The sequence below is a fragment of the Barbus barbus genome, assembly GCF_936440315.1.
Source record: "Barbus barbus genome assembly, chromosome: 38".
Lineage (NCBI taxonomy): Eukaryota > Metazoa > Chordata > Actinopteri > Cypriniformes > Cyprinidae > Barbus > Barbus barbus.
The window spans coordinates 4182737-4209360 of NC_136716.1; the positions used below are offsets into that span (position 1 = coordinate 4182737).

At 36.1% G+C, this 26624-nt stretch overlaps 2 protein-coding genes across 2 annotated transcripts in view; one reads left to right on the forward strand and one right to left on the reverse strand.

The window, feature by feature from the left end:
• Positions 1–23051, forward strand: part of LOC306857861 (angiotensin-converting enzyme-like) — a 31776-nt gene extending 8725 nt beyond the window's left edge. The window contains exons 2-25 of the mRNA XM_079398098.1: positions 4500–4670; positions 4754–4841; positions 6879–7022; positions 7105–7296; positions 8099–8196; positions 8273–8445; positions 9300–9523; positions 9606–9750; positions 11246–11344; positions 11451–11573; positions 11689–11900; positions 12942–13078; positions 13151–13309; positions 13497–13584; positions 14316–14459; positions 14669–14860; positions 17499–17596; positions 18018–18190; positions 19654–19877; positions 19962–20106; positions 21286–21384; positions 21499–21621; positions 21748–21935; positions 22527–23051. Coding sequence (XP_079254224.1) covers positions 4500–4670; positions 4754–4841; positions 6879–7022; positions 7105–7296; positions 8099–8196; positions 8273–8445; positions 9300–9523; positions 9606–9750; positions 11246–11344; positions 11451–11573; positions 11689–11900; positions 12942–13078; positions 13151–13309; positions 13497–13584; positions 14316–14459; positions 14669–14860; positions 17499–17596; positions 18018–18190; positions 19654–19877; positions 19962–20106; positions 21286–21384; positions 21499–21621; positions 21748–21935; positions 22527–22717 — 3630 coding nt within the window. The 3' untranslated portion in view covers positions 22718–23051. The remainder of the gene's footprint in view (positions 1–4499; positions 4671–4753; positions 4842–6878; positions 7023–7104; positions 7297–8098; positions 8197–8272; positions 8446–9299; positions 9524–9605; positions 9751–11245; positions 11345–11450; positions 11574–11688; positions 11901–12941; positions 13079–13150; positions 13310–13496; positions 13585–14315; positions 14460–14668; positions 14861–17498; positions 17597–18017; positions 18191–19653; positions 19878–19961; positions 20107–21285; positions 21385–21498; positions 21622–21747; positions 21936–22526) is intronic.
• Positions 23052–23081: 30 nt separating this feature from the next.
• The window catches only part of LOC306858118 (integrin alpha-3-like), a 38671-nt gene continuing 35128 nt past the window's right edge, over positions 23082–26624 (reverse strand). Inside the window, exons 25-26 of the mRNA XM_079398518.1 lie at positions 26286–26445; positions 23082–24597 (exon numbers count right to left, since the gene is read on the reverse strand). Coding sequence (XP_079254644.1) covers positions 26335–26445 — 111 coding nt within the window. The 3' untranslated portion in view covers positions 23082–24597; positions 26286–26334. The remainder of the gene's footprint in view (positions 24598–26285; positions 26446–26624) is intronic.

Below are 26624 nucleotides of genomic sequence, written 5' to 3' on the forward strand. Positions count from 1 at the left end.
ATTTAGATATAAATGGTGATATTTTACCCTGATTTTAGCCCTACAAAATAACTGTATAAAAAAAACAGTAATTAATTTCAACATTTACTGTCATCATACAGTCTTAAAAAAATATTAAAATTAAGAATATTGATATGGAATGGGTATTGATTGTAGCTCTTGAATTTGTCTTCTCCATTCTCAAATATTTAGATTGAACTTTAACAAAACATATCATTCATTAGTCACATACTAATTTCTGTACATAAAATTAGATAACAGGTTTAGACTAAATTAACCACTGGATTTCCAACTTAAGTGATATTCAGAGATTTTATTATGGTAGCATAGTTATTTATTATTGTGATACTTGCAAAGCCACTGAATTATTATTTAGAGAGTGCAGCAGTAGAACCACATTTGAAATTGGCCTAAATCAGATGCCAAAAATCTGATCTGTGCCAGATGTCTGTGAAAAAAATCTGAAATGTTTATGTAAATGCATCCCAAGAGTCTGCATTATTCATGCATGAGAATTCCACAATCCGCTTTACTGCCATTTAACTCCCATACATTAGAAACGCTCTTTCTCTCCGCTCAATTTCTGTGACACAGTGGCCATGTGTAGCCCTTAATTTTATTTCTGCATTGAGTGAGGCCAGTCAGTGCATCAGATCAAACAGCAAAACAGACTGGAATCAGTCAAGAGGTCTTTTAATTAGCTTCTAAAAATAAAGCTCTCAGAAAAGAGCCCTTTAAAAACAGTTTAGATCCTTCAAAGACACAATGAGGTGGAAAACAAGTACAATCTGCTTGGAAAACTCACATTCCATACCCATCAAACATCTGCCAATTAGAGAGGGGGAAGTGTTTAGGGAGGTTTGCAGGGATGTTTCAGAGCCAAGCCAAAGCACACCAGATTGAGCTCATCACTCTTTTTATGGTGTCAGTCACAAGTCTTATGATGTTACTGTTTCATGTCAAGCCTTGAACCTTGCACCCTGTTCGGACTTATCACATTCTTGCATAAACAAGACAGAACAAATGGGACCTTGGAAGAAGAGGTGAAAAAACAAGAAACGAGTCTTTATCCCGGAGGAAAACCGAGTGTGAACATGCAAGTGAAGGACGAGAGATAATAGAGATAAATGCATGTGTCACCAGCTTGTTAATCAGTGATGAAAGCTCATCTCCACTCGGGTCAACAAAGGCATCGCCTCATGAACTAATGAGTGCAACCGCTTTGACAGGGTCATCGCGCCCTGCGTTTATCATAACAGAGAAGGGATGCTGGGGTCAAACGTCCACAGCAGGAAGGGGTAAAACATTAAGAAAGAGTGACGCACCCAAGTCCAGGATACAATAAACCTTTAGGAAGAATGTGCACTAGAAATGTAAGGAATTTTAACAGAAAAATAATGTAAAAATGTTAGCTTAAACCCTGCTGTTGATTCAACATATGTGACCCTGGACCACAAAACCAGTCTTAAGTCGATGGGGTGTATTTGTAGCAATAGCCAAAAATACATTGTATGGGTCAAAATTATCCATTTTTCTTTTATGCCATAAATCATTAGGATATTAAGTAAAGATCATGTTCCACTGTAAATATATTAAAACTTCATTTTTGATTAGTAATATGCATTGCTAAGAACTTCATTTGGACAGATTTAAAGGCGGTTTTCTCAATATTTTGATTTTTTTGCACCCTCAGATTCCAGATTTTCAAATAGTTGTATCTCGGCCAAATATTGTCCGATCCTAATAAACCACACATCAATGGAAAGCTTATTAAATTTTTCGAAAAATTGACACTTATGACTGGTTTTGTGGTCCAAGGTCACATATGATAAAAAAAACATATAAATGTACTGCTATACATTTTAAAAATAATTGTTTTATTTTATTCTTAAAAATTATTTTATTTTTATACCTTTTTTTGGAAGTATAGAGTATAAACCACCTTTAATTTACACAAAAATAATGTAATACTTAAATAGTTATGTATAGTTTGTTTTTGTTAGCATTTATGCTCATCATAGGATATTACATTTTATGTTGTTTAGTTCAAGTTATTGCACTATTTTAGTGTTGCGTGTCATTTTTAGTGTGTCTCCTGGAGAATCCTGTTTTTGAACAATTAGTCTGTAAAAATCTTGCTTTAAGTATAACACGCTGAAATAAGCATACATCTCTAAAAGTAATGATAACACTCAGTTCAGCAAATGAATCAGATCTTGATTCGTTAAAGAGATAGTTCACCCAAAAATTCTAATTCTCTCATTAATTACTCACCCTCATGTCGTTAAACCCGTAACACCTTCGGAACACAAATTAAGATATTTTTGATGAAATCTGCGAGCTTTCTGACCCTCCATAGACAGCAAGGGTCCTACCATGGCCAAGACACAGAAACGGCATGAGGGTGAGTAATTTTAATTTTTAGGTGAACTATCTCTTTAACAGCTCTGGCAGATTTGTGGCTTCATTTAGTGAAGGATTCATCAGATTCATTTTCAACATTCATCAACTTGTGATTCATTAAAAGAATCCGTTGTACGTGAATTGGTCCAGAATGCTTGTTTTTCAGGCAAGTTCAAGAACAATTCAAATGATTAATTTTTTCTCATTTGGACGCAAAATCACATCCACAACTTGGCGTTCATTTATGTTTTATTTGGCTATGATGCACTGTCTTTGAATACACTAATCTCCATTCCAGAATTTTTCTTAAAGGGTTCTTTCAACATTTCATTCATTCTATCAACATTTACTCACCCTCATGTCACTCTAAAACATTTTGACTTTCTTTATTTTGTGTAAACATAAAAAATATACAGTATATTTTGAAGAATGTCTCTATACAACGGAGGTCAATGTTCACCAAAACTGTTTGCTTACCAACCTTCCTCAAAATCTTCTTTTGTGTTCTGCAAAAAGAAGAAATTGAACAACATGAGTGTGAGTGAGTAACATGTAAATCTTTGGTGAAGCTTTGAAATATCCAACTCACCTCTATTTCCCCACATCCCTCACCCAACACATGACCTAAGTCTCTCAAATATACAGAGTGTGGGAGAAATCATTGTCCCTGACAATACAGCCACATTCTCAGCTCAATGATGTCTAACTGGCTGAAATTTAATGACTAAAAGGTTCTCCACAGGCACACAACTGTTTTATGGCATGTGAGCTAGCAGGTGCTTTAAACCTCTGTCTGGATTGTTTCAGGTGCTATTCGTGTTCCCCAAAAGAAATTATTTCCTATCAGGATCCAAAGAATAAATTGATGGATGGTGTGAACTCAGTCACCTCATTTCATCCCTTGTTGCTGCAAAAGCAATTCAATGTCTTATTGAAAACTAGAACTAGAACTCTTAAGAGTTCTAGGCTTGAGCAAGAGCCAGAAATGATTATTAACAGAGAATGAAAAAAAGAGGACTGAAAATCATGGAGAGAGAAAGAGATATGGTGACATGACACAATTATATACAAATTCTCAAACATCAAAGCATCTTGTTAAGTCTGAGCACATGTAATAACTACTAGGCCAAGACTACATACTTATATTTACTGAAATATGTGGAATTAATAAAAAAAAAAAAAAAAAAAATCTGCGTGCAAAACAATATCAACGCCAAGAAATACAGGCCCGTACTTCATTTTATCTATCAGGATTGATTGGATCTTGAATCTTGGGGGTTACATGCCAGAATAGAGTTAGTTGCAAGTTTGCACCACTTTTTTATCAGAATCTTTAGTGCCATGGCAAAAGAAATCATATTTAATCTAAATTATAAATGAGAATTTGCAATCTGCATTAATTGTGATGTAAAAAAAAAAGACTGAAATAATGAGAAATGTATTTCTGTTGAGTCAACATTTAGTGAAGCAACAACATACAGTGCAACTAGTCTGATTCCCAAACAAATGAGAATGAATTTACATACATTACAAAAACATGGAATGCAATCAGTGCATTTAGATTCACAAACAAATTAGGCTTATGAGCTAATTCTTTTTAGAGATGCAAAAACATTCAGTGTGACTTGTGTTATCTGATTTCCAAACAAATGGCTCTTATGAAGCGGTTCTTTTTAGTGAAACAAAACCAACAGTGCAAATAGTGTAGTCTGATTCCTGAACATATGACTCTTAATGACCAATTCAATCAATAGTTCAAATTATGAGTTTGAATCAGTCTTACAATCTTTTACTGAACTGAACCAATCAGAGCAACATCTGCAAGTTAGCATTGTTTTCAGAAATAAAGTTTTGCATTAATATAATTAAAATTAATGAAGAAATACAGTTTATATGCTACATAACAACAAATAAATATGATTAGTTTTCATTTAATAAAATTTCACTAAAACATGAAAACTGCTTTAATTGACTTCACATGAGAAAAAAAAAACATGATATTCCTATGGATATTTAATTAAGATTTAAAGACTCACTAATAATGATTTGGGCCATTTTGCATAAAAGAATCAGACACTCCTCATTGTTTCCTTCAGGTTGCTGCGTCTTTGGAGGAGCAGGCTTTCACAGAGGCATGGGGTCAAAAAGCAAAGGCTACCTTCAGTGATTCTCTCATGGAGAGCTTCACTAATCCAGACCTGAAGAAAATCATCAGTAAGATCAATGTTCTGGGACCTGCCAATCTCCCAACCGCGGAGAGAGAGCAGGTGAGTTGACCACTGGAGCTGAGGAAGAAGAGCTCTTGTTGATGCATCGATATGTGTTTTGATTGCTCTCTTTGTTTTCTTAGTACAATACCATTCTGAGCCAGATGGACAGCATCTACTCAAAGACAAAGGTGTGCCCCCCTTCAGAGGAATGCTGGTCTTTGGAGCCTGGTGAGAAACGCTCCCAACACTTTGTTGATGCATGTCAGTAAAGGTCAAAATGAAGGTGAAAATACAAACACATACGTACAAGGGCTTGCAATACAACAAAAGAATTGTGTTTCAGATAAGCTTAGGGCTTTAAAATTTATGCACGTGGACCAAGCTATAGATGGTTAAAAATATGAACCAAAGAACACTAATAACAAATGAAAATACAAAAGTAGCAATAACACCTTTGCAGACAGTTTATATTTAAAATAGAGAACATTCAAACATTGTTTACATTCGCCAAAGGGCAATTTTGCAGCTTTAAAATATGTTTATTTGTAACTAAAGTTGCTATTTATGCTATATTCAGGACAACAGCCTGATTGCAAGCATGCTATTACTTTTACTAATCAGTTAACAATAAAGAAGTTAATACTTAGTAACGAATTGTCCAGCCATCAAAATCTCTGAGAAACATACTGTAGTGAATGATTCAATGACTCACTGAAAAAGGCCATTTGTTTTGCTCCTTGTTTTGCTGAGGTCACATTTACCATCGTTCGGCCACTTTTTAAACAGTAATTACAATGAGAATCCAAGCAATCTGGAATTTCACACAAGGGTGAAAGATTTCGCAACAGGTTCAAATTGGTCAAATTAATTTGCAGCGTTGACCAACAGAAGGCTTCTGGGTTTGAAAGTGCTTCATACATCACTAGACTATCGAGAACCGACAATGAACCTTTTTTGTCTGCAAAATTAGCAAAAGTGTCACAAATGTGACTGCATCTTCAATTACTTGAAGATCCACTCATAAAGACTTGTTGCACCTACAGGTATAACATTGGGTAACATTTTATTTTAAGGACTGATTCTCACTATTAACTAGCATGCATATTACTAGCATATTGGCTGTTTATTAGTATACTTATAAAATACATATCAATGCCTTATTATGCATGCCCATATTTTAGATCCCTTAAGGCCAATTCACACTGAACAGACAAACGCCAACAAACACCAACAAACTAGTCTGTTGGAGTTTGTTGAATCAGTGTGTTACCCCTGTCGGTGTCTGTTGGCATTGGTTGGAGTTTGTTTTCACCCGATTTAACATGCTTAATCGGCATTTTCCAACAAATTACAACAAACTCTGACGTGGCCACCAGCCGTTTCCATGACGATTCGCATATTTCACTTAAAGCGTGCTTCAGCCACGGACTCTTTCGATTTATTTTATTTCTGACTAAATGCTTGTTTACATTAGCACTGTTAGCTTTGCCGAAAATTAGCAGAACATTGCACTTTAAGTATTTAGCTTATCTTAAAAGGTTGCTTTTATCTGAAGAGTGCGCCATTACATCCGTGTCACAACAGTTTCGCATTTGCTAATAACATCATTAATCTCTATAGCATTCAAAATTATCAAACTATCTGCTTATTTGGATGAAATCACATATTTGTTCTGACAGTGTTTCATACATGTGGACTTGCTTATATATGCAGCGGATATGTGCTTTTTCCCATCTCCAAATACACATACACAAACACCAAAAAAGCCACAAACAAACAGCAGTAAATCTGACTCTGCAAGAAAACACAACACTAAGTTCTGATGTCCATTAACTCTTACCTACTGTTCCTGTCCTCCACTTCATGTATCCAGTCATATGACCCAAAGCTAAAATCAACGTGTGTTGTGTCCTGTACTCCTAAAAGCTTCCATTCAAGGCTCTTCCTGAGAAACTGCACTGATTTAGCTTCTATGGACCACACAAATCCGGAACACAGTTATAAACAAACGCCCTTTCTTCATCTGGGGCTCATTTGCAAGACTCAACATAACCTAAATCTCGAATTAGAAGTTGTTTTACTGCAGAGATAATATTAAAAATAGTTCACTTGGAAATGAAAATTCCCTGAAACTGTACTCACCTTCAGGCCATTCAAGATGTAAATGAGTTTTTCTTCACCAAAACAGATTTGGAGAAATGTAGCATTACATTACCTGTGAGTATTCCTATAATTAATATGCATTTGTTATTTATATGTTTTTAGAGCTCACAGAAATCATGGCTAGCTCAAGAAGCTATAAGAGGCTTCTGTATGCCTGGGAAGGCTGGCACAACGCCTCAGGGGTCCCACTCAAATCCCTCTACCCTGAGTTTGTGGAGCTCAGCAACAAGGCATCTCGGATGGACGGTGAGGGAGTAATTCTTGGAGAGGGGAGAAAGATAAATAAATAAAGTTTTGACGCCCTGTTCTTCTTATCTGTTCTCCCCAGGCTTTAACGATACAGGCGATTACTGGAAATCCTGGTATGAATCTCAGACCTTTGAGCAAGACCTAGAGAATCTGTTTAAACAGCTTGAACCTCTCTACCAAAACCTGCATGCTTTTGTTCGCCGAAAGCTCTACAACTACTATGGTCCTAAATACATCAACCTCAAGGGTCCCATCCCCGCCCACCTCTTGGGTAAGTCGTTAGATTGCGAAAAATACAGATTTGCGAATGATTGAAGATGGTTTATTATTACTGATATTACACAGCTAGTTTTACAAAGCCAGACTTTGACATAAAGCATCAAATCTGGTCCTCATTTCAATTTATTCTGGCCAAAAATTGCCCACTTAGACAGATTCAGACTGCTTACATTTAAAGTACAATTGTGCATTCAGCAGACACGTTTGTCCAAAGCAACTTACAATAGAGAAGCATAAGTCATTTGTCACATTGGTAACACTTTACTTGAAGCCTGTCTATATAATGCATTATAAAATGATTATTAATGCATTAATTATGCTGTGTTATGCACCTAATAATGCATGGGATGATCTCATAAATAACTGTTATAAAACATTATAAAACTATCCTATATTAAATTATAAAGCAAACAACCAATTTCAGATGTAACAAGGAATATACAGGTAATATAATGCATTTTTAACTTTGGTGACAATTGTTTATGAAAAGATAAAGAATGAACTAATATTAAGTAATGAGACCTCATTGTAATGTGTTATCATTTAGCCTTATTTTTTTACCAATGATGTTAAAATGGTATAAATTCCCACCATGATATTAGACACAGTATATCACTTGAGATATATAGGCAAAATTGCAAGTTACATCACAGAAATCTGACTTTGTAATATAATAATGCAATTTCATGTATTTCACATACAGGCTTCAAGTAAACTGTTACCACTTTTTCATTTTTTCTACATTGTGATAATTTTGTATCATATGTTCTCATTGTTTTTGGTTTCTGTTTCAGGCAATATGTGGTCACAAACATGGAACAACATTTACAACATGATGATCCCTTTTCCTGACAAGCCCAGTGTAGATGTGACAGACACCATGGTTGCTAAAGTAAGTGAACTATATCTTGATGAATGAATAATATCCTCAGCACTCCAGAGACTGATCAAGCGATTTGTACCTATAGGGTTATAATGCTACTCACATGTTCCGGGTGGCTGAGGAGTTCTTCACCTCTCTGGGTTTGCTCGAAATGCCTCCTGAGTTTTGGGACAAGGCCATGCTGGAGAAACCCACTGACGGAAGGGATGTCGTCTGTCATGCCTCTGCCTGGGACTTCTACAATCGCAAAGACTTCAGGTATGTTAATCATATTCATCTCTAATCTATTAATCAAATGTTAATCAAGCTCATATTGTTGCACAGTAGCAATCCTTGTTCTTTATCAGTTTTTTCAAATTTTAAGATGAACAAATACAGTAACAAATGTATTGCTCATTGTTATTTCATGTTAGTTTAAATAATGTTAGCATTATCTAATGTTACCTAATGAGGCATTACTGTAAAATGTATAATTTAGCTTTATCAAAAGTTGTTGTTATTTCAAAAATGTTATAATTATAAACATTATAATTTAGTTTGGTCCTGCAAAAACATAGAATATTGATTTTCCCAAACTCATTCCATCAATAGTCAATGTTCTCTGTCTTATAAAAGCTTATTTCTGCCATAGAATAGAAAAAAGTGACTATGCAACTTTCATCTGATAATTCTGAATTTTTAAACGTAGAATTGCAAGGTCATTTTTACATCTTGCAATTCAGTTTGTTATCAATTGTTGAGTTTTTCCTCTAAATTGAGCAATTTGTATGTTTTTTTTTCTAAATGTGACTTTATATCTTGTATATCAGGATGTAAATTCACAATTCTGACGTGTATAAAATTCTACAAAACATAGTCACAGTGACGATTTATTCTCTTGTTATTACTATTTATTTGATTTATTATTTTAATTCTGTAGCAGAAATTAGCTTTCATAGTGTCAGATCGGTCAGGATCATCAAATAAACAGAATAATTTGATGGCACCACATCAAACTATGAATGCTTTGTTTCAATTTATAATGTAATATAGGAGGGGATTGGCAGGGAATTACACAAATCACCATCAAAGATATTCTTAAGTAATATAGCAAAATGTGTGATCCTTGACAGAATCAAACAGTGCACCACTGTGACTATGGAGCAGCTTTTCACCGTGCATCACGAGATGGGCCATGTGGAATATTACCTCCAGTACAAAGAGCAGCCGGTCAGCTTCAGAGGTGGAGCCAATCCTGGCTTCCATGAGGCCATAGGGGATGTGCTGTCTCTGTCTGTGTCCACACCCAAGCATCTCCACACCATCGGTCTCCTGGACCAACTGACCGATGATGCTGGTAGGTGAAAGACATTCAGAATGATACTCGTCATGTGAACCCAAAATAATGACATTATAATGACGTATTTGAAATTCTATAGAGAGTGACGTCAACTACCTATTAAAGATGGCTTTGGAAAAGATCGCCTTCCTTCCTTTTGGATACCTCATTGATCAGTGGCGCTGGGGTGTGTTTAGTGGACAAACACCGCCTGAACGTTACAATGCAGAATGGTGGTACCTCAGGTAAAAAAACAAAACAAAACAGGGTCTCATAATGGAACACTGGGGTCTGCAATCGATCGTTTGCGCCATTATAGCATGCCTGTCCTCTACTTGTATATTTTTATATACTTGAAGTACACTACAAGCACACTGTAACAAAGTTCGTAGGTCGGGAAGAAGGAGGCGGGAACCGGCAAACATTTAAAGATTTGATAATCAAAATAAACAAACGTAAAAGTACAGCGGCAGCCCCTCACGGACGACTGCCGCACACAAAACACAGAATAATATCCAGGCCTGGTCCTCTCTCGTCTTCCACTGTCGTCACTCCTCCTTTTATCCTTCCGGAGCTCCTCCGTGGGACTCGAGACCGGTGAGTGTCGCTCATTATCATTAACTCCACCGGCCTCGCTCCGTTCCCACGGCTCTCGGCCCCGCCCCACTCACCACATACACATTTAATTCAATTAGGTGCACTTCTTTATCACAACTGGTGGCTTAATATTAAACAGGTCATGATAGTTATGCTTAGTTAACCTACCTTTTTATGAGACATCAATTATATTTATTTTTCATTTTATTATTTATTTCGATTTTTTTTTCAGAATTGAAAAAAATTCTGAATTGAAATTCAGAATTGCATGATATAAACTCGCAATTGCGAGTTAAAGTCCAGTTTTGAGGGTAGAGAGAAGACTGATATGTTCTCAGAATTGCGATTTATATCTATATTTATATATTTATAGTTATAGTTTATATCTCACAATTCTGAGAAAAAAAGTCAGAATTGCAAGAAAAAGTCAGAATTGCGAGATATAAACTCACAGAATTGTGTGTTTATATCTCGCAGTTCTGACTTTATTTCTCAGAATTGCGACTTTATGTCCCGCAATTATGATTTTGTAACTTGCAAGTTTGTATCACGCAATTCTGAGAAAAAAAGTCGTAATTACCTTTTAAATTTTTTATTCAGTGGTGGAAACGGGCTTCCATAACAATCCCTACCATTCCAATGTTTGGGATCAGTCAAATTTTTATGTATTTATTTTAAGAATAAATACTTTTATTCAGGAAGGAAATATTAAATTGACCAAAAGTGACAGTAAAGACAAAATATATCTGTTTTAAACAAATGCTGTTTATTTAACTCTATTACTTAATGATTCCTGGAATATATATACGTACAGTATAGAGAGAGAGAGACAGAGAGAGAGAGAGATCATGTATTCCACAACAATATTAAACTGTGATAATAATAAATGTTTTGAGCTGTAAATCAGCATATTATTATGATTTATTATTGTATTGATGAAATTAATATAGCCTTGCTGACAATGAGGCACTTCTTTAAAACATAAAAAAATAAAATAAATCTTACCAAACCCAAACTTTTGAAAAGTAGTGTAAATACAGGTTAAATCTCCTTGCATTTTGGTAAGAGTTTTTTCATCAGTCAACTAAGAAAGGTATTTGTCTTTAAATGTAAATCAACAGTACTTTCTTGAATTATTATTAGGACAAAATACCAAGGCATCTGTCCACCAACCAGACGCACAGAGGAGCATTTTGATGCTGGAGCGAAATATCACATTCCTGGAAACACACCGTACATCAGGTGGGCTTATCACCATGTGCTGCCCGTGCTAAATTAGCAATCAGTAATCAAAACTTATGATGTACACAGAAACGATAAATATTTTCTCTCATTTAACCTATCGTAGATACTTTGTGAGCTTCATTCTGCAGTTCCAGTTCCATCAGAAATTATGTCAGGCGGCTGGACACACCGGACCTCTGCACAAATGCGATATCTACAGATCAAGAGAGGCTGGAGCTGTTTTAGAGTATGTATTGAGTTTAAAGAGCGACTGCTGGGGGTTTGAATGAAACCACTGTATCATCATGATGAATGGAAAGTCTGTACATTGAGATTAAGTGCAACTTTATTCTGTTTGGAAGGAAAGTCTTGAAGGCTGGCTCTTCAAAGCCTTGGCCAGAAGTACTACAAGAGGCTCTGGGCACTGAAAAAATGGACGCCAACCCCCTGATGAGCTATTTTGAGCCAGTTACTACCTGGCTGCAGGAACAGAACGCGAAAACGGGAGAGACGCTGGGCTGGCCTGATTTTAATTGGGTGCCACCAGTACCAGAAGGCTACCCTGAAGACATCGGTAAGAACATGTGCAAACTATTTTTATTAGGACAGGCAGTTTAGCTTCATAAATGAGTTAATTAAATAAAGAAAATAACATAAAACGTTACAAATAACACATTCAATCATGCTCCCTGACCTGCACATATATGCACCCGGTGGAAATGTTGTGTTTCTTAGCTGCCAAATCCAGGTTTTTTTAAGCTTGTGAAAAAGAAGTGTGCTTAATTGTACTGAATGTAGTGTACTTAAAACCTTAAAAGTATATTTTTAAAAATGTACTTATAATTTGAAATTAATTCAATAAAATGCCACTTAAGTGTAATTGAGTGTACACTTTCATGACTAAAGTTCTTAATAAGTGAACTTTGTAATAATGTAAATTAAGTATATTAATGAATAAATTTATACTAATTAAAAGTACAATTTAAGTCATTATGTTTCAATAATATTTTTAACATTTTGTTGTGTTGGATAATATAAACTCAAGTTAAACTAACTGCACTAAATTCAAACTATCACACATTTTAAATGAATTGAAATTAATATGCAATTAAGCGTACAGCAACATCACATTCAGTTTGCACTTAATATATTGTTTGAAAGCAAATTATTTCCTTAGTATCACATAGCTGAATTACAAAAATAAAGCACATTTTCAAGCAACCTTTGCAAACATGCACTTCTATAACCAAATATTAATTTCCTTGAGGGAGATAAACCCATTATAGTAGTAAATGAACAATAAACTAGTTTAAGGGAACATATTTAGACAATAAATCTCTTAAACTTTCATCGTTAAGTACTCTTGCATTTAATAAGTACTCTAAAGCACAACTTAAGTACTCTTCTTTTTTTTTCTTTTTTTTAATCATAGGGACAATTTTCTTTTTTCCTCTTTGAAGTGAAAGTTAGACATGACTTTGTTTTTATCAGCCTTGATTTATTTTTTCCGATTCTGTTTTTGATATTGTAAAATGCTGCTACCTTGTATATTAGGCCTACAATGCCTTCTCAGAAAATGAGCAGAACTCATTCTCATGTTTCTTGAACGCCTCAGGTAAAATAACAGATGAGGTGCTGGCAAAGCAGTTCTTAGAGGAATACAACAGCACAGCGGAGGAGGTCTGGAAAGCTTACACTGAGGCCGTCTGGACCTACAACACTGACATCACTGAAGCCAACAAGGAGATCATGGTGAGGCCCGGCCTGCTCTCTATTCTACAACACCACTCATTCTCAGTCTCATGCTGCAATTTTTGGCTTTAGCTGCAAAAAAACTTGGAGTTGGCCAACCACACAAAGATCTATGGACTAGAGGCCCTTACGTTCGACACAAGCGACTTCCAGGATGAGTCGGTGAAGAGAATCCTGACCAAACTGAGTGATATTGAGAGAGCTGCACTTACTGAAAAAGATCTTATAGAGGTAAGACAAACAGACAGATCACAGACAGAACGACAGCTAGACAGATTTTACATACTGAAAGATCAAAAAGAGTCATTTAAATGTTGACTGTGGTAGCTTACAACAGGCTACAGTTGTTTTTGTTAGAGCTGAACTTGGGCTTTTTGACAGACTACATTATGACTTCATACATTTTTCATGTCCATAGTACACTAATTTGCTAGCATCCATGGAGACTCTGTACAGTGTAGCCACAGTCTGCAAGGATCCATCAACTTGTCTGCCTCTAGATCCAGGTGAGTTCAATTTTATTCATTTTTATATACTGTTCAAGTTTGAGTGAAGTTTTATTATTATTATTATTTAACAAGAATGCATTAAAATGATCAAAAGTGACAATAAAGAATGTTACAAAATATATATCAAATAAACACAGTTCTTTTGAACTTTTTATTAACCAAAAAAAAAAAAAAAAACGGATAATAATAGAATAGAAAATTGAGCAGTAAATTAGCATATTGACATTTTTCACATTTCTGGGTTCTATAGTTGTGAATGGGAGAAATATAGTTTATGTGTTTCCAAATAGCCCACAACAGTGTTTTCACCAACTTTAAATAGAGGAAAAAGACTGCTAACATTTCATCCTTGCATAACAGGGGTAAATTATACTTGAAAATATATTCAAACTGAAAACAGTTCTTTTAAAGTGGAATAATATTTTATTTGATTTTTGATCAAATAATGCAGCCTTGGTGAACAGAAGAGGCTTTTGAAATTGTGAACACGTTTAGACAAGATTTGAAATTATTATATTTTTTTTTCTGATGCTTTAAAAGTTATGCACACGCTGTGCAAAAACTCACTGTGGCCTTTTCTGTCTTTTGTTAGTTATGCTAAACTGTTCGTAGTGGAACACTGAACAATGAAAATGCTTACAGAGTCTGTTTTTCATATCACAGCCTGCCAAATTGATTACTTATAACCCCTTATGCTGTTTTTGATGTGTTTGTGTTTTGTTTTCCAGATCTGAATAAGATCATGGCCGTGTCCAGGGATTACGATGAGCTGCTGTTCGCCTGGCAGGCTTGGCGTAATGCCTCGGGCAGAGAGCTCCGCAATAGCTACAAGAGATATGTGGAGCTTGCCAACTTAGCTGCAAAGAGCAACGGTAAGTGCCTGAAAATAAAGCACTTTTGGTATGACTATCTCTTGCAACGCGGGACAGCCGAAGAAAAATATTGAATATCTTTCTGAATTCAATTTTCAGGCCACATTTTACAAACTTATTCCAAGTGGCAATAAACACCGACTCACATTATGGATAGTTCCTGAGAGCTTTTATTGAAGCTCTAATGTTGATTGTTTATCTAATATCAGGTCACACGGATAATGGGGCATTCTGGCGTTCTCTGTATGAGACCCCCACCTTTGAAGAGGATCTGGAGGCCTTGTGGAAAGATCTAGAACCGCTCTACCTCAACGTTCATGCCTATGTGCGCAGGGCACTGCACAAAAAATACGGACCAGAACGAATCAACCTTAAAGGACCAATTCCAGCTCATCTGCTCGGTGAGAGATGAAATATGCATAGTGTAATAAAATTATTTTTTAAGATGCTTTGGTTAGTAAACCAAAGACATGATATACATGTTACTGTTATCTATACTCAGAACTTAAAAATTGTCTCGCTTTTACTTCATGGGAATTGAAATTTGAATTAGAATCAGTTTTTAAAATAAAAATCAACACAGAAAATCAATAAACAGAAATTTTGTAGCAGATTATATCCCAAACTTGTGTTTTGTGACTAAATCAGCACGATCTCACTGGAAAACGGACTGTATCTATTTAAACAAGGTGGCGTTTTCATGATAATTAATCATAAATTTACAATTTATATTTTAGACAAAAAGCAAGCGGTCCACCTAACATAACTATCACTGGGGAGTAAGTAAGCAGATCATCTGAAAATGTACGAATAGGTCACCAATTTGCCAAAACCTGATTTGGTAGCGCTGGGTGGGGAATTTTTATAAAGCACATATAAAGCACTGAGATGCAGATAAAATTAACTTTTAACATCAGTATTTACTTTCTGTAATTCAGTCACAATGTGAAGAACCTTTTGATTTGCATGAGACTTTGTGAACTTAATACCTCAGTACAAGAATTAAGTTGATTGTCAAAAAATTGATTTATTGACGTTTCAATACTAACAATCTACGCAGTGTGTTGAGAGCAATATTAGATCTGCACTTCGAAATTTCCACTGAAAATAGTAAACCATCCGGGAGTTGTGGTCAACATAATATCCCGGCCATTTTCAGTGATCTTTGATAAATTTTGCTAATTTCAGTAAATTCAGCAAAGAAATACATTTCACAAATCAGGGCCATTTTTACAACAGGAATATTACAAGCTTTGTAAAATATCTTAGCCAGTGTATCGTTCAATGTCTTGTTTGACAGCAGCTCATCATCATGTGAATCATACAAAAATGTTACATTTTTAGAAAAATGTAAGCATGAAGGTCCGCCCCTTTAAGGTGACATATCATGAAAATATATAATCAGCTCCCCAGGTCATCTACCAACCAAGGAAACATGAAAAAGATTAACCCAGTAACTTTGTTTTGGGAAGCCTTTGTCTGCAAGTGTCTGAAAAAACGAGCACGTCTGATTTCGCTCCCCTAGTGACGCTGCAAAGGGGTCTCATTATAATATTACTGCCCCTTAATCTGTAAATTTCAGTGTACCAGTTCTAACACCATGGCGAAATTTTGAGCAAAACATGCTAATTGTTCTGCCTTTGGAGTTCCTAATAATTCTGTATTTAGAGTTCCAGCCTCAGAGGAGACAAGAGAGCAGTGGATTTACTGAATTATTCACTGTATATTGCTGCTGCCACACAGATCTAAAATAAACATGCAATTTATTTCCCAGCTGTTTACCTTCACTGACATAACCGACTGTCTTTGTAAGTCATGTGTGTTTTTAATATAAACTTGTGTGTGAATGAGAACTTAGTTTAGTTCTCACATGTTGTGACAGCCACTTTCTGTCCGTGTGCTTCGGATGTGTGCACTCAGAAAACCGTATATCAGAAGTTTAAACAAATATGATTTAAAACGCATGATTTCAGCGTGATAAACATGATAATCAGAACACATGTTTTTTTTTAGCAGGTAAGAGCTGTAATGGTGCAGCTCTATTCTGGAAAAGGGGGCGGGGAACAGCAGCTCATTTGCATTTAAAGAGACAGGCACGAAAAACAGCGTGTTTCTGCTTCCACTCAAAATAGACAGTTTCAAAATAATATAATAAATGATCTGTGGGGAGCTGAAACTTCACAGACACATTCTGGGGACACCAGAGACTTATATTACATATTGTAAAAAGTGGCATAATATGTCTCCTTTAACATAACGTCACATACGATGATGATTTTGACTAATTATGCCTATTTATTTCTAATTATTATTCCTATCAATATGTCTAACGAATTATCAGTATATTTTTGGTTTTAGTAGTGTACTACTACTAAGAATAGAATAGAATAGAATAGAATAGAATGGTGGATTGGAGGGGTGTTATAGAAAAAATCATATAGTTTTTTTTTGGGGGGGGGGGGGGCAAATTATTTGACTTGAACATTTTCAAAAAAAAAAATCTAACCATGCAGCCCTACATAACTCTTTAAACCCAAAGTTTCACAGAAGTGGTTAAACATGAACAGCTAGACAAAATCTGCATCATTTCTGCAAAGAAAAAAAATATTATCACTGTGTGAAATGTTTTTCATTGCTGAATTTACTGAAATGATTAAATTCACTGAAAATGGCCCGGCTATTATGTTTTTTTTAAGCAAAAAAAAAAAACTGTCCACTTTTTCTTTTTTGTGGAGGGTTTACATTGATATTCTGTAGTTGTTTGCGGCAACTCCAAAGCAATCGACAGGATTTAATGTGCTTTCAAAATCATCAAGCGTGACTGTGTGTGTGTGTACATATCAGTGGCTACATTTGCACGTGTGGGAAACTGTGTGTACTTGTGTTTGTTTGTACGCAATGGTTCCACATGGCTGGAGATTAAATGGCTTGGAATTCCAAGCCCAGTGGTTTCCTCCAGTGCCGTTGGTCAGAGATACTACATCTCTCACATCCTGCCTTTCAGTTGGCTGATGATCTTCTCTGCTCGGTTTTTCTCAGGAAATATGTGGGCCCAAACGTGGTCTTCTATCATGGATCTTGTCATTCCGTACCCTGATGCCACACAAGTGGATGCCACGCCAGCCATGATTGCTCAAGTAAGATTACAACTAAAAATACATTCTTTACTCTATTTCTGTTCCGACAGTCTGATTTCTTGGAAAAAGCCCCATTTTCTGAAAGCAGTGGCTGTTTGCATTAGGTGTCAAAGAAGGTAGATGCTGTTTACACTGAGTGTAAATAGTGGTAGATACTGTTTGCACCAAGCCTAAATAGCAACAAATACCATTTTGTTTGCATGGAGTGCAAACAAGTATGATAAACGCATTTTATGCCTCTGTGTGCATTCAAAATCTCATTGGATTATTGAAATACAAACACTGCAAACAAATGTTTGTTGTATGTTGTAAATGATATATTGTTTGGTGAAGGCTTTATACAATGGCATATGAAGGACATAAATTGCACTCATACCTGTAAAATGTCTGCATGGTTGTGAGGTGCTCTTTGGTTCTTCAGGGTTGGGACGCCAAGCGGATGTTCGAGGAATCAGACCGGTTCTTCACTTCTATAGGCCTTCTGCCCATGCCTCCAGAGTTCTGGAACAAGTCCATGCTGGAAAAGCCAAGAGATGGACGTAAAGTGATCTGCCATGCTTCTGCTTGGGACTTCTACAACCGCAAAGACTTCAGGTACAAGCCTCATATCACAGTAAGATGATCCATCCTAGGGCAGAAGAGGTTTGATATATTACCTTAAAGTGCCCCTATTATGGATTTTTGAAAATGACCTTTCATGCAGTGTGTAACACAGCTCTAAGTGAATGAAAACATCCTGCCAAGTTTTAAATTTGAAAGTGCACTGTGTAGAAAGTTATTGTCTATCGAAAGAAAGAGGCGACTCTGAATCATTGAAACAAGTTGTTTTTAATATGAATCCCAAGCCGTTTCATGTTGACGTCAACATGAAACATTAGCATATTGGCCGCCCACTTGTTGGTCTTTTCGCGTTGGTCTGAATGAAAATGCAAATTCATTCTTTGCCACTAGATGCCTCTTTTGGAGCAGTAAAAATAGCGGTTTCCCGGTAACACTGTACACAAAGCAGCACTGCGCTCACAAACACTGCTTTACCAGGCAGTACAGGCAAGATGAAATGAAAATGAGACCAATTGGACCAATCACCAAAGATTAGCGGCACGCAAAGGAGGGGTTTAGAAAAATGAGTCGTTCAGCAAATCATTTAGGAGTCCTTGAGCAAATAAGTTAAAAATAAATGCATATTATAAGACAATGAAAGTGTTTTTTGACCTTGCAGGCATGTCAACCTGTTATTGGGGACTCCCAAAACCAAAATATGAACTTTCATAACCCATAATAGGGGCACTTTAAAAACAAAGGATGTGAAACTTTGTAAAAAAATGATGTGAAGTTTGTCCAAAAATCTATCCAAAGTAGCAGAATTGTTAAAATGGATCTAAACATGGATATTGAATGTCCATTTATAGTGTACTTCAAATTATAAAATTATATATATTTTTTAAAACTGTACTTGCAAATAATATTAATGAAATTAAAGGTCACTGAAAGAGAGTACACATTTATGAGTTATGTTTATGCTTTAAAGTACACTTATTTGGATGTGTTAATTAACATACTACCGGACCATACTTGATTATAAATTTAACTTTAGTGTTATTTGATATTTAAAGTTAGTGTGTTTTAAATATAGTAAACTGCAGCTTAATTACAAATAAGTAATTACAAATTAAATGGCATACAAGTTTCACTAGAAGTGACACTAAAGCATTACATTCAGTTCACACTTATGTATATTGTTTTAAAGCATAAAATTGGAAAAATTCAAATATATTTTTAACATAAACAGTATAGTAGAGTGTTTGTTTTTTTCTTAATTCTGTCACTGTGCTTCCTATAGACAGTACACAACAAGGCAGCACGTTCGTTTTGGACTGAGCCTATTTCTCATGAACTGTCCTAATATGTCTCCCTGGCCAAACAAACCCTAATTTCAACCACTCCTTTTGTTAATTTTTATAAAGGGAGGATGCAAGGGCTATAAAGCCTGTTTAGCCTTTTCCTTTCCACGTGTTATCTTTTGAACCTCACTGTTAACTTCCTCTTACCATCTCAAGGATCAAGCAGTGCACGGTGGTGACCATGGACGACCTCATCACTGTGCATCATGAGATGGGCCACATTCAGTACTTCCTGCAGTATAAGGATCAACCCATCTCTTTCCGCGATGGCGCCAACCCTGGATTCCACGAGGCCATCGGTGACGTACTGGCCCTGTCCGTTTCCACACCTATACACCTCCAGAGCATTGGCCTGCTGGACAAGGTGGACGACAATAAAGGTACGGCTCATACATCTACAAAGAAGCTTGCAACAAAACACAGAAAGTGCTAGTTCAAACCCTAAGTGTCTTATTGGTCTGTAGAAAGCACCATCAACTTCCTGATGAGCATTGCCTTGGATAAGATTGCCTTCCTGCCTTTTGGTTACCTAATGGACCAGTGGAGGTGGAAGGTGTTTGATGGCAGAATCTCAAGCTCAGAGTACAACAAAGAGTGGTGGAACCTGAGGTGACCCTTTTTCCATTAATCAAAAACCAACGTTGCACTATGATTTAGGTAATGAGGAAAACGTGGACAGACAAAATGCGGATAAATAAATAAAAAGTAAGGCTGTATACTTAATCAAAGCGCGATATGGACTACTGTCTGTGAATATTAAAGCGCAAAAGACTGCTATTTAAATAATAAGTCACACGTGACGCTAGTGTCTTCTCAGCCTCTACCGTCTCACAATATGAGGACATCAACAAATTAACTTTATCTCCAGACCTTCTCTGAGAGGCACTTCACCAGCATTTCACCATCAAAACCATCTTCAGATAGTGACGGGCGCGTTTGAAGCACTGCTTCGAAACCTTTGAGAAATCTTTTTTTTTCCGAATCAGTAGTTCGGAGCACGTATCAAACTACCAAAGTCCCTAAACGATGCTTCTTTACGTCATAACTGTTTCAAAAGTTTCAGAATTTCAATGGATCGCATTCTTCATATTTAATTTAATGGTAATGATTTGTTAATTGCATTTTAAATATATTATCATTTCAATTAGTTTTTGGGTTTGTAAAAGCTGTTTTTGTTGTAGTTACACAGTTTGTGTAGTTAGTAGTTGCACAGGTGTGGTGTTTCGAACGCTTCCAAACAGCGAATCATGTTGATTTAATTGATTCGAAGCTTCGAAAAGATTCGTTTCTGCAATCATTATCGTTAACGTCTTCAGGACAACCCTTGAAAATAAAAGTTCGGATTAGCTTGAAGAAATTATAACATATATTACTATTGTACAGTAAAATCTACCTCTCAAAATAATAATAATAATAACAACAATAATAATACAGTTCATAAAAAAAATAATATTAGCCAACATTAATTTTCATCCATTTTCCAAAAATACATTTATATAGAAAATAAATAAAAAAAGTTGATTAAACTTTTCAAATATTTAATGACAGCTCAGAGACAATGCAGATGTATCAAATGTGAGTGTGAAAATAAATCTTAAAAAATACTATATATATATATATTTTTTTTTTAGGTGTTTCATCGATGCATCATTTAACTGATGCATTGATCCATATCGGTGGATTGTTGCACCCTAGATACTGTTTTTTGCTAATCAGTTATATTAACATCAAAGCTGTGCAATATGAACAGTTATACCACAGCTGACTTTGTGTATTTTATACTAACAGAATGAAGTACCAGGGATTGTGTCCACCTGTACCGCGCACTGAGGAAGACTTCGACCCTGGTGCAAAGTTCCACATCCTAGCTAATGTGCCCTACGTCAGGTAGACAATAAAATATATCACTAATGTGGAAAGATCGTGCATCTATCATATTACACAACTCATGTAATCAAATAAGCCTTTGGATTGACCGTTTATTTGGTTTGGCTCCAAAAGGTACTTTGTGAGTTTTGTAATTCAGTTCCAGTTCCACAAAGCCCTGTGTGAAGCCGCCGGTCAGCCAGCTCCGCTCCACAACTGTGACATCTACCAGTCCAAAGCAGCAGGGAAACTCCTGGGGTCAGTAAATCACTGAGAACTGTTTCCAGCTTTTACAAGCACTAAAGGAGCAATAAAGCAGAAAGATTTTATAGATTCTCATCATTTTTGCTTGCGAGTAAAAGAGCTCTACTCCCTCCTCCTCAGTGATGTGATGAAGATGGGCTTCAGTAAACCTTGGCCCGAAGCCATGACTTTGATTACTGGCCAGCCCAAAATGTCAGTCCAGCCTCTGATGGAGTATTTCCAACCGCTCATCGAGTGGCTTGAAAAGGAGAACAAAAAGAACGGTGACGTCCTGGGATGGCCAGAGTACGATTGGACGCCTTATAAAAGTAAGCTTGCAGTTCATGAATCGACACTCAAATGTTGGTTTACCACTCAATTTCCTGTTTTATTGAAAAATAAATGTGCTTCAGCTGGGAACTTCATTTGAGGTTTATTGTAGTGTGTATATATAAGGTTAATTATATTATATACAGTGCCCTCCAAAATTATTGGAACAGTAAAGACAAAATTGCTCTGTTGGCTGTGGAGTCGAGACATTTACAAATATAGAGGGATGAAACTCTAAAAGTGCTGAACTTCTTAGCTGGTAAAATATCTATGTGTTGAATCACCCAATAATAAAATGTGAAGTTCTGTAGTTTTGTCTCATATTCATCTTTTAGTCATATTTGCAAATGTCTTGACTCCACAGCCAACAGAGCAATTTTGTCTTTACTGTTCCAATACTTCTGGAGGGCACTGTATTTATTCAGAAACAATCTTTTTTTTGTAATTCGAAGTTACTTGTCTGCTAAGCAACATCATGTGTTAAGCACAAAAGTAAAACTACCTTCAATAACAAAAATCCAAACCATAGCACTTTTTAACACTAGTAAAGTGCTCACACATTTCTCACCTGTTTGTTTCCGTCACTTCAGTGATGGAAGAGAAGCCGAAAGCATTCAGTTTCCTGGGTTTGAGTGTGGATGAAGCAGGCGCTGTGGCAGGACAGTGGATTCTCCTGGTTCTGAGCATCGTCTTCCTGCTTGGCATCATCTATGTAGTCTACAGGTACAGGAAGACTAAACGCTTACAGGACAAATCAATGTCTCAGATGGAGCTTAAGTAAAATCCTTAAAAAGGAACACATTCTATTTTTACCATGCAGTCAGTACTTTTTGACAAAATCCACCTCTTTTTGAATGTAATGTATATTTATTCTTTTTGGTCAAATTTGTTTGACTATGAGGGTGACTTGTAATTTATTTGTAAAAAAAAAAAAAAATTTGACTGCTGTTTTCAAGTATTTGTATAGTCTTAGCTGTATGCATTTCTGATTGATTTTACTGGTAAACCTTTATAGAATATAAAGAATTATACAGACATTCTGGCTTTGTGTATTGTCTGAGTGCACTAAACATTTTAATATCAGTACAATATATATAAAAAAAGACCTTACAGACCATTAAGTTTTTTTTTTTTTTTTTTTATTTCTGTGTGCATACAGCATATTTTCTCAACTCTATACCCAGGTCTGAGGTATACAAGCATTTGCTCAGAATCTAGTGGTTTAGTATCCAACTCCCTCTAATAACTAAACGAGTCAACCAATGTGGGCTTGTTTCTGACAATCCACTCTAATCCACCACTTGATTATATTAAATTTCACTAAAATATTAAACTTCTTCAATCAATTAACCATTATACCATGTGAACATTTTGAGTATTCCCATTACTGAAAGTGGACTGATCTGAAACCTGCAACAATCCTTGTGGCTTGGCAATACATGTACATCTTTTTTATAGAAATTATAGCATTTGTTCAAGCATAAAATTAATATTCTTCACGTGTATCATTAATCGCACCAACTCAGTAGTTTCTAGTAGCTGCTGTTCTGCACAAAAAAAAAAGGGTCAATACAATACTATTTGAGTAGAGGGTAAAACAAAAATTAAGACATTAATTTAAAAATCTGAAATTGACAAGAACAGAGTGACTTGCTTCATATTACACCACAAAATAAAAAACCTACTTTGGGGCAGGGCTATATATTTTATTGACCACATCAGCTTTGATTTTTGCTCATAATACAAATGATTATTTTATTTTTTTCGCATTGCAGTAATGAGAATTGAATTGTGCATAATTGTCGTAAAATTGCTTCACACTGTAAAAAAAGTCCCAAATTAAGCTTATATATAGACCCAACTTCAAGAGATCCACCCAACTAATGCTGACAGGAACATGATGGTTTGGGCAAACATTTTACTTAAACTTAAACACTGTAGTCTTGCTCCATGGGAGGAAGTAGCTGGAAACAAAATTGAGCAGTTCTTACAGTTAAAAATTTAGCATCCAAAGACAAAGCAACTGGAACTTGAAAATCAAGTCTATTTCCTCAGTGCTGTTTGATCAGAACTGGTTTCAGATCAGTTATAGCATGATGGAAAAGATCTCCTTATCTCAATGAGTAAAATGCCCCAAGGCTCTGGAAAGGGGAACTATTATAGGGACATTAAAAAAAAAAAAATATTACAATGCAATGAATTTTAAAATGCAATGAAGCACACAAAGCATATTTACATGATATGAAACTAGGACAATAAATCAGTTGCTAAGTCAAGGATATCTCAGACAATACTCTGGCTTCGTTGAAAGCAGTTTAATGGTCTTCAAATCATGATATTGCACACAGACCAACAAACATTTCAAAAGTTTCTCACTGCGTGAGTGGCGGCTCTAAACGCCAGTGTCCAGTGTCTGTTGAGTTGAGACGGGGTTAATAAAAAAATGTCCTCCAATCATCACGCTCCCCTGGCTCTGGACGGAGAGAGGTGAAGAGGTCAGTAGTAATAATCATGCATTTCTGTCCAGTTGGTGACCCAGAGTTTCTTGCTCAGTTCTTGCTCCGGCTGAAAGGCCAAGTTATATCGTTCCTCTTTGCGTACTTTCACTCCATGGTACTTTGGCATTATCCTGTAGTAAACGGTCCTTTTGAAGAAACCGCACTGCTCGAGACAGACAGAGAATCAAAGAAACGTTTCAGGTAAGAGTGACGGATATGCTTTGTAATGAAACTTTAACAGTAAAAAAAAAGTAATACGATTTTAAATGTTAGCATTTATTCACCCTCAAGACAACCTTGTAGCTCCATAAAAGCATCATAAAAGGAGTTCATATGACATGTGATCTATATTTCAAGTCTTCTGAAGCCATTTGATAATTTTACAGCTACATTTTCTCATGTTGTTTGTTCAAACTTGCTGCATTGTGATTGGTCAAATGACGAATGAGAAAAGCTGTTTGCTAGCAAATTTTACGATACAGATGAAAAATTTGATTCTTTTATGATGCTTTTTTGTAATTTTTGGAGCTTTGCAGTACTAATTTAAATCCACTTTTCTTGAAAAACAGTTGCATGGAAATTGTGCATCTCATTTTCGGATTGACAGAAGAAAATAAATACTACGACGAGAGGGTAAGTAAATGATGACAGAATGTTAATTTGTGGGTGAATTATTTCTTGGAAGGAATAGTTCACCCAGAAATGAAAACCCGCTCAAAATGTACTCCCCCTCAAGCCATCCAAGATGTAGATGAGTTTGTTTCTTCATGGGAACACATCTGGAGAAATTTAGCATTACATCACTTGCTCACAGTGAATGGGTGCCGTCAGAATGAAACAAATCAAGTTTTAACATTAAACCGTTGATTATAATCTATAATAATGGTTCCTCCAGTGAAAAAGTCCATTCCCTGTTGTCCTCTCACATCAAAATCCACTAACATATTTGTTTTGGCTTTTAAACATTGCTTGATCCGTGCATATTTCTCTCCTGATTCAGAGAAATGGCTTTTTCACTCGATAAAGCAATATTATGGATGGAGGATTCATGTTTTAGTAGGTTTGATGATGATTTGTTTATTACAAACACGCAGCTTTTCACTTCACTAAACGTTAATTGATGGACTCAATTCATGTGGATTATTGTGATGTTTTTATCAGCTGTTTGGACTCTCATTCTGACGGCACCCATTCACTGCAGGATCCACTGGTGAGCAAGTGATGTAATGCTAAATTTCTCCAAATCTGTTCTGATGAAGAAACAAACTCACCTACATCTTCGATGGCCTGAGTGTGAGTAAATGTCTGGCAAATGTTCCTTTCTTGATGAACTATTCCTTAAAGCACTGTTTAAAGGGTTACTCCACCCCATAATTAAAATTTAGTCATTAATCACATATCCCCAAGTCGTTCCAAATCCGTAAAAGCTTAGTTCGTCTTCGGAACACAATTGAAGATATTTTGGGTGAAAACCGGGAGGCTTGTGACTGTCCCATTTTATTTTCAACGACACAATTTTCATTTTGGCGTGGAGTAACCCTTTAAATGCATAGACATTATTAAAGAATGGGGGAAAAAAAAGAATCTTCATGCTTCAATTAGGATTAGTTGAAATTAGTGTACACAAAACATGTAAAAACATTTAATTAGTGGAGAAAGTGCATTGAGATTCCCATTTGAGCTGCACTTCTCTGGGAATATTAAGGGTTATTGAGCAAGACAGAGAGAATGAGAAATAAAAAGATTGTTATTTGACTCTGGCAGGGAAGGAATTACGGAGGTAAGCCAGAAAAAAGATTTGCGAAGTGAAAAGCGTATGGTAACTAGAGCGATCTCCAGGGTCTGCTTTACCGAAGGGCCCTAACAGTGCTGTCATAGCGGCCTGAGGGCCCCCGCAAGCTCAGAATTCCTCCGTCAGCCTCTCTGTCTCAGAGGGCTGGATCTTTATTTCTGCTTTCTGGGATTTGGCCTCATACATCTCCCTCCTGCTGGCCCGTCGGAAGAAACCGCACTGTGGAGGAGGGCCGGAGCCCAAGGCGGGACATTTATTACTGATTTAAATAACAAGAGCCAGTGACATTTCACATCAAGGCTGCACTGGGTCAAATTGAATTTCATGGATTGCAAGCATGTGGTTTAAATCGGTCCTTTCATTTGCGTTTATAAACCGTCCCTAGTTAAGTTCTAGTT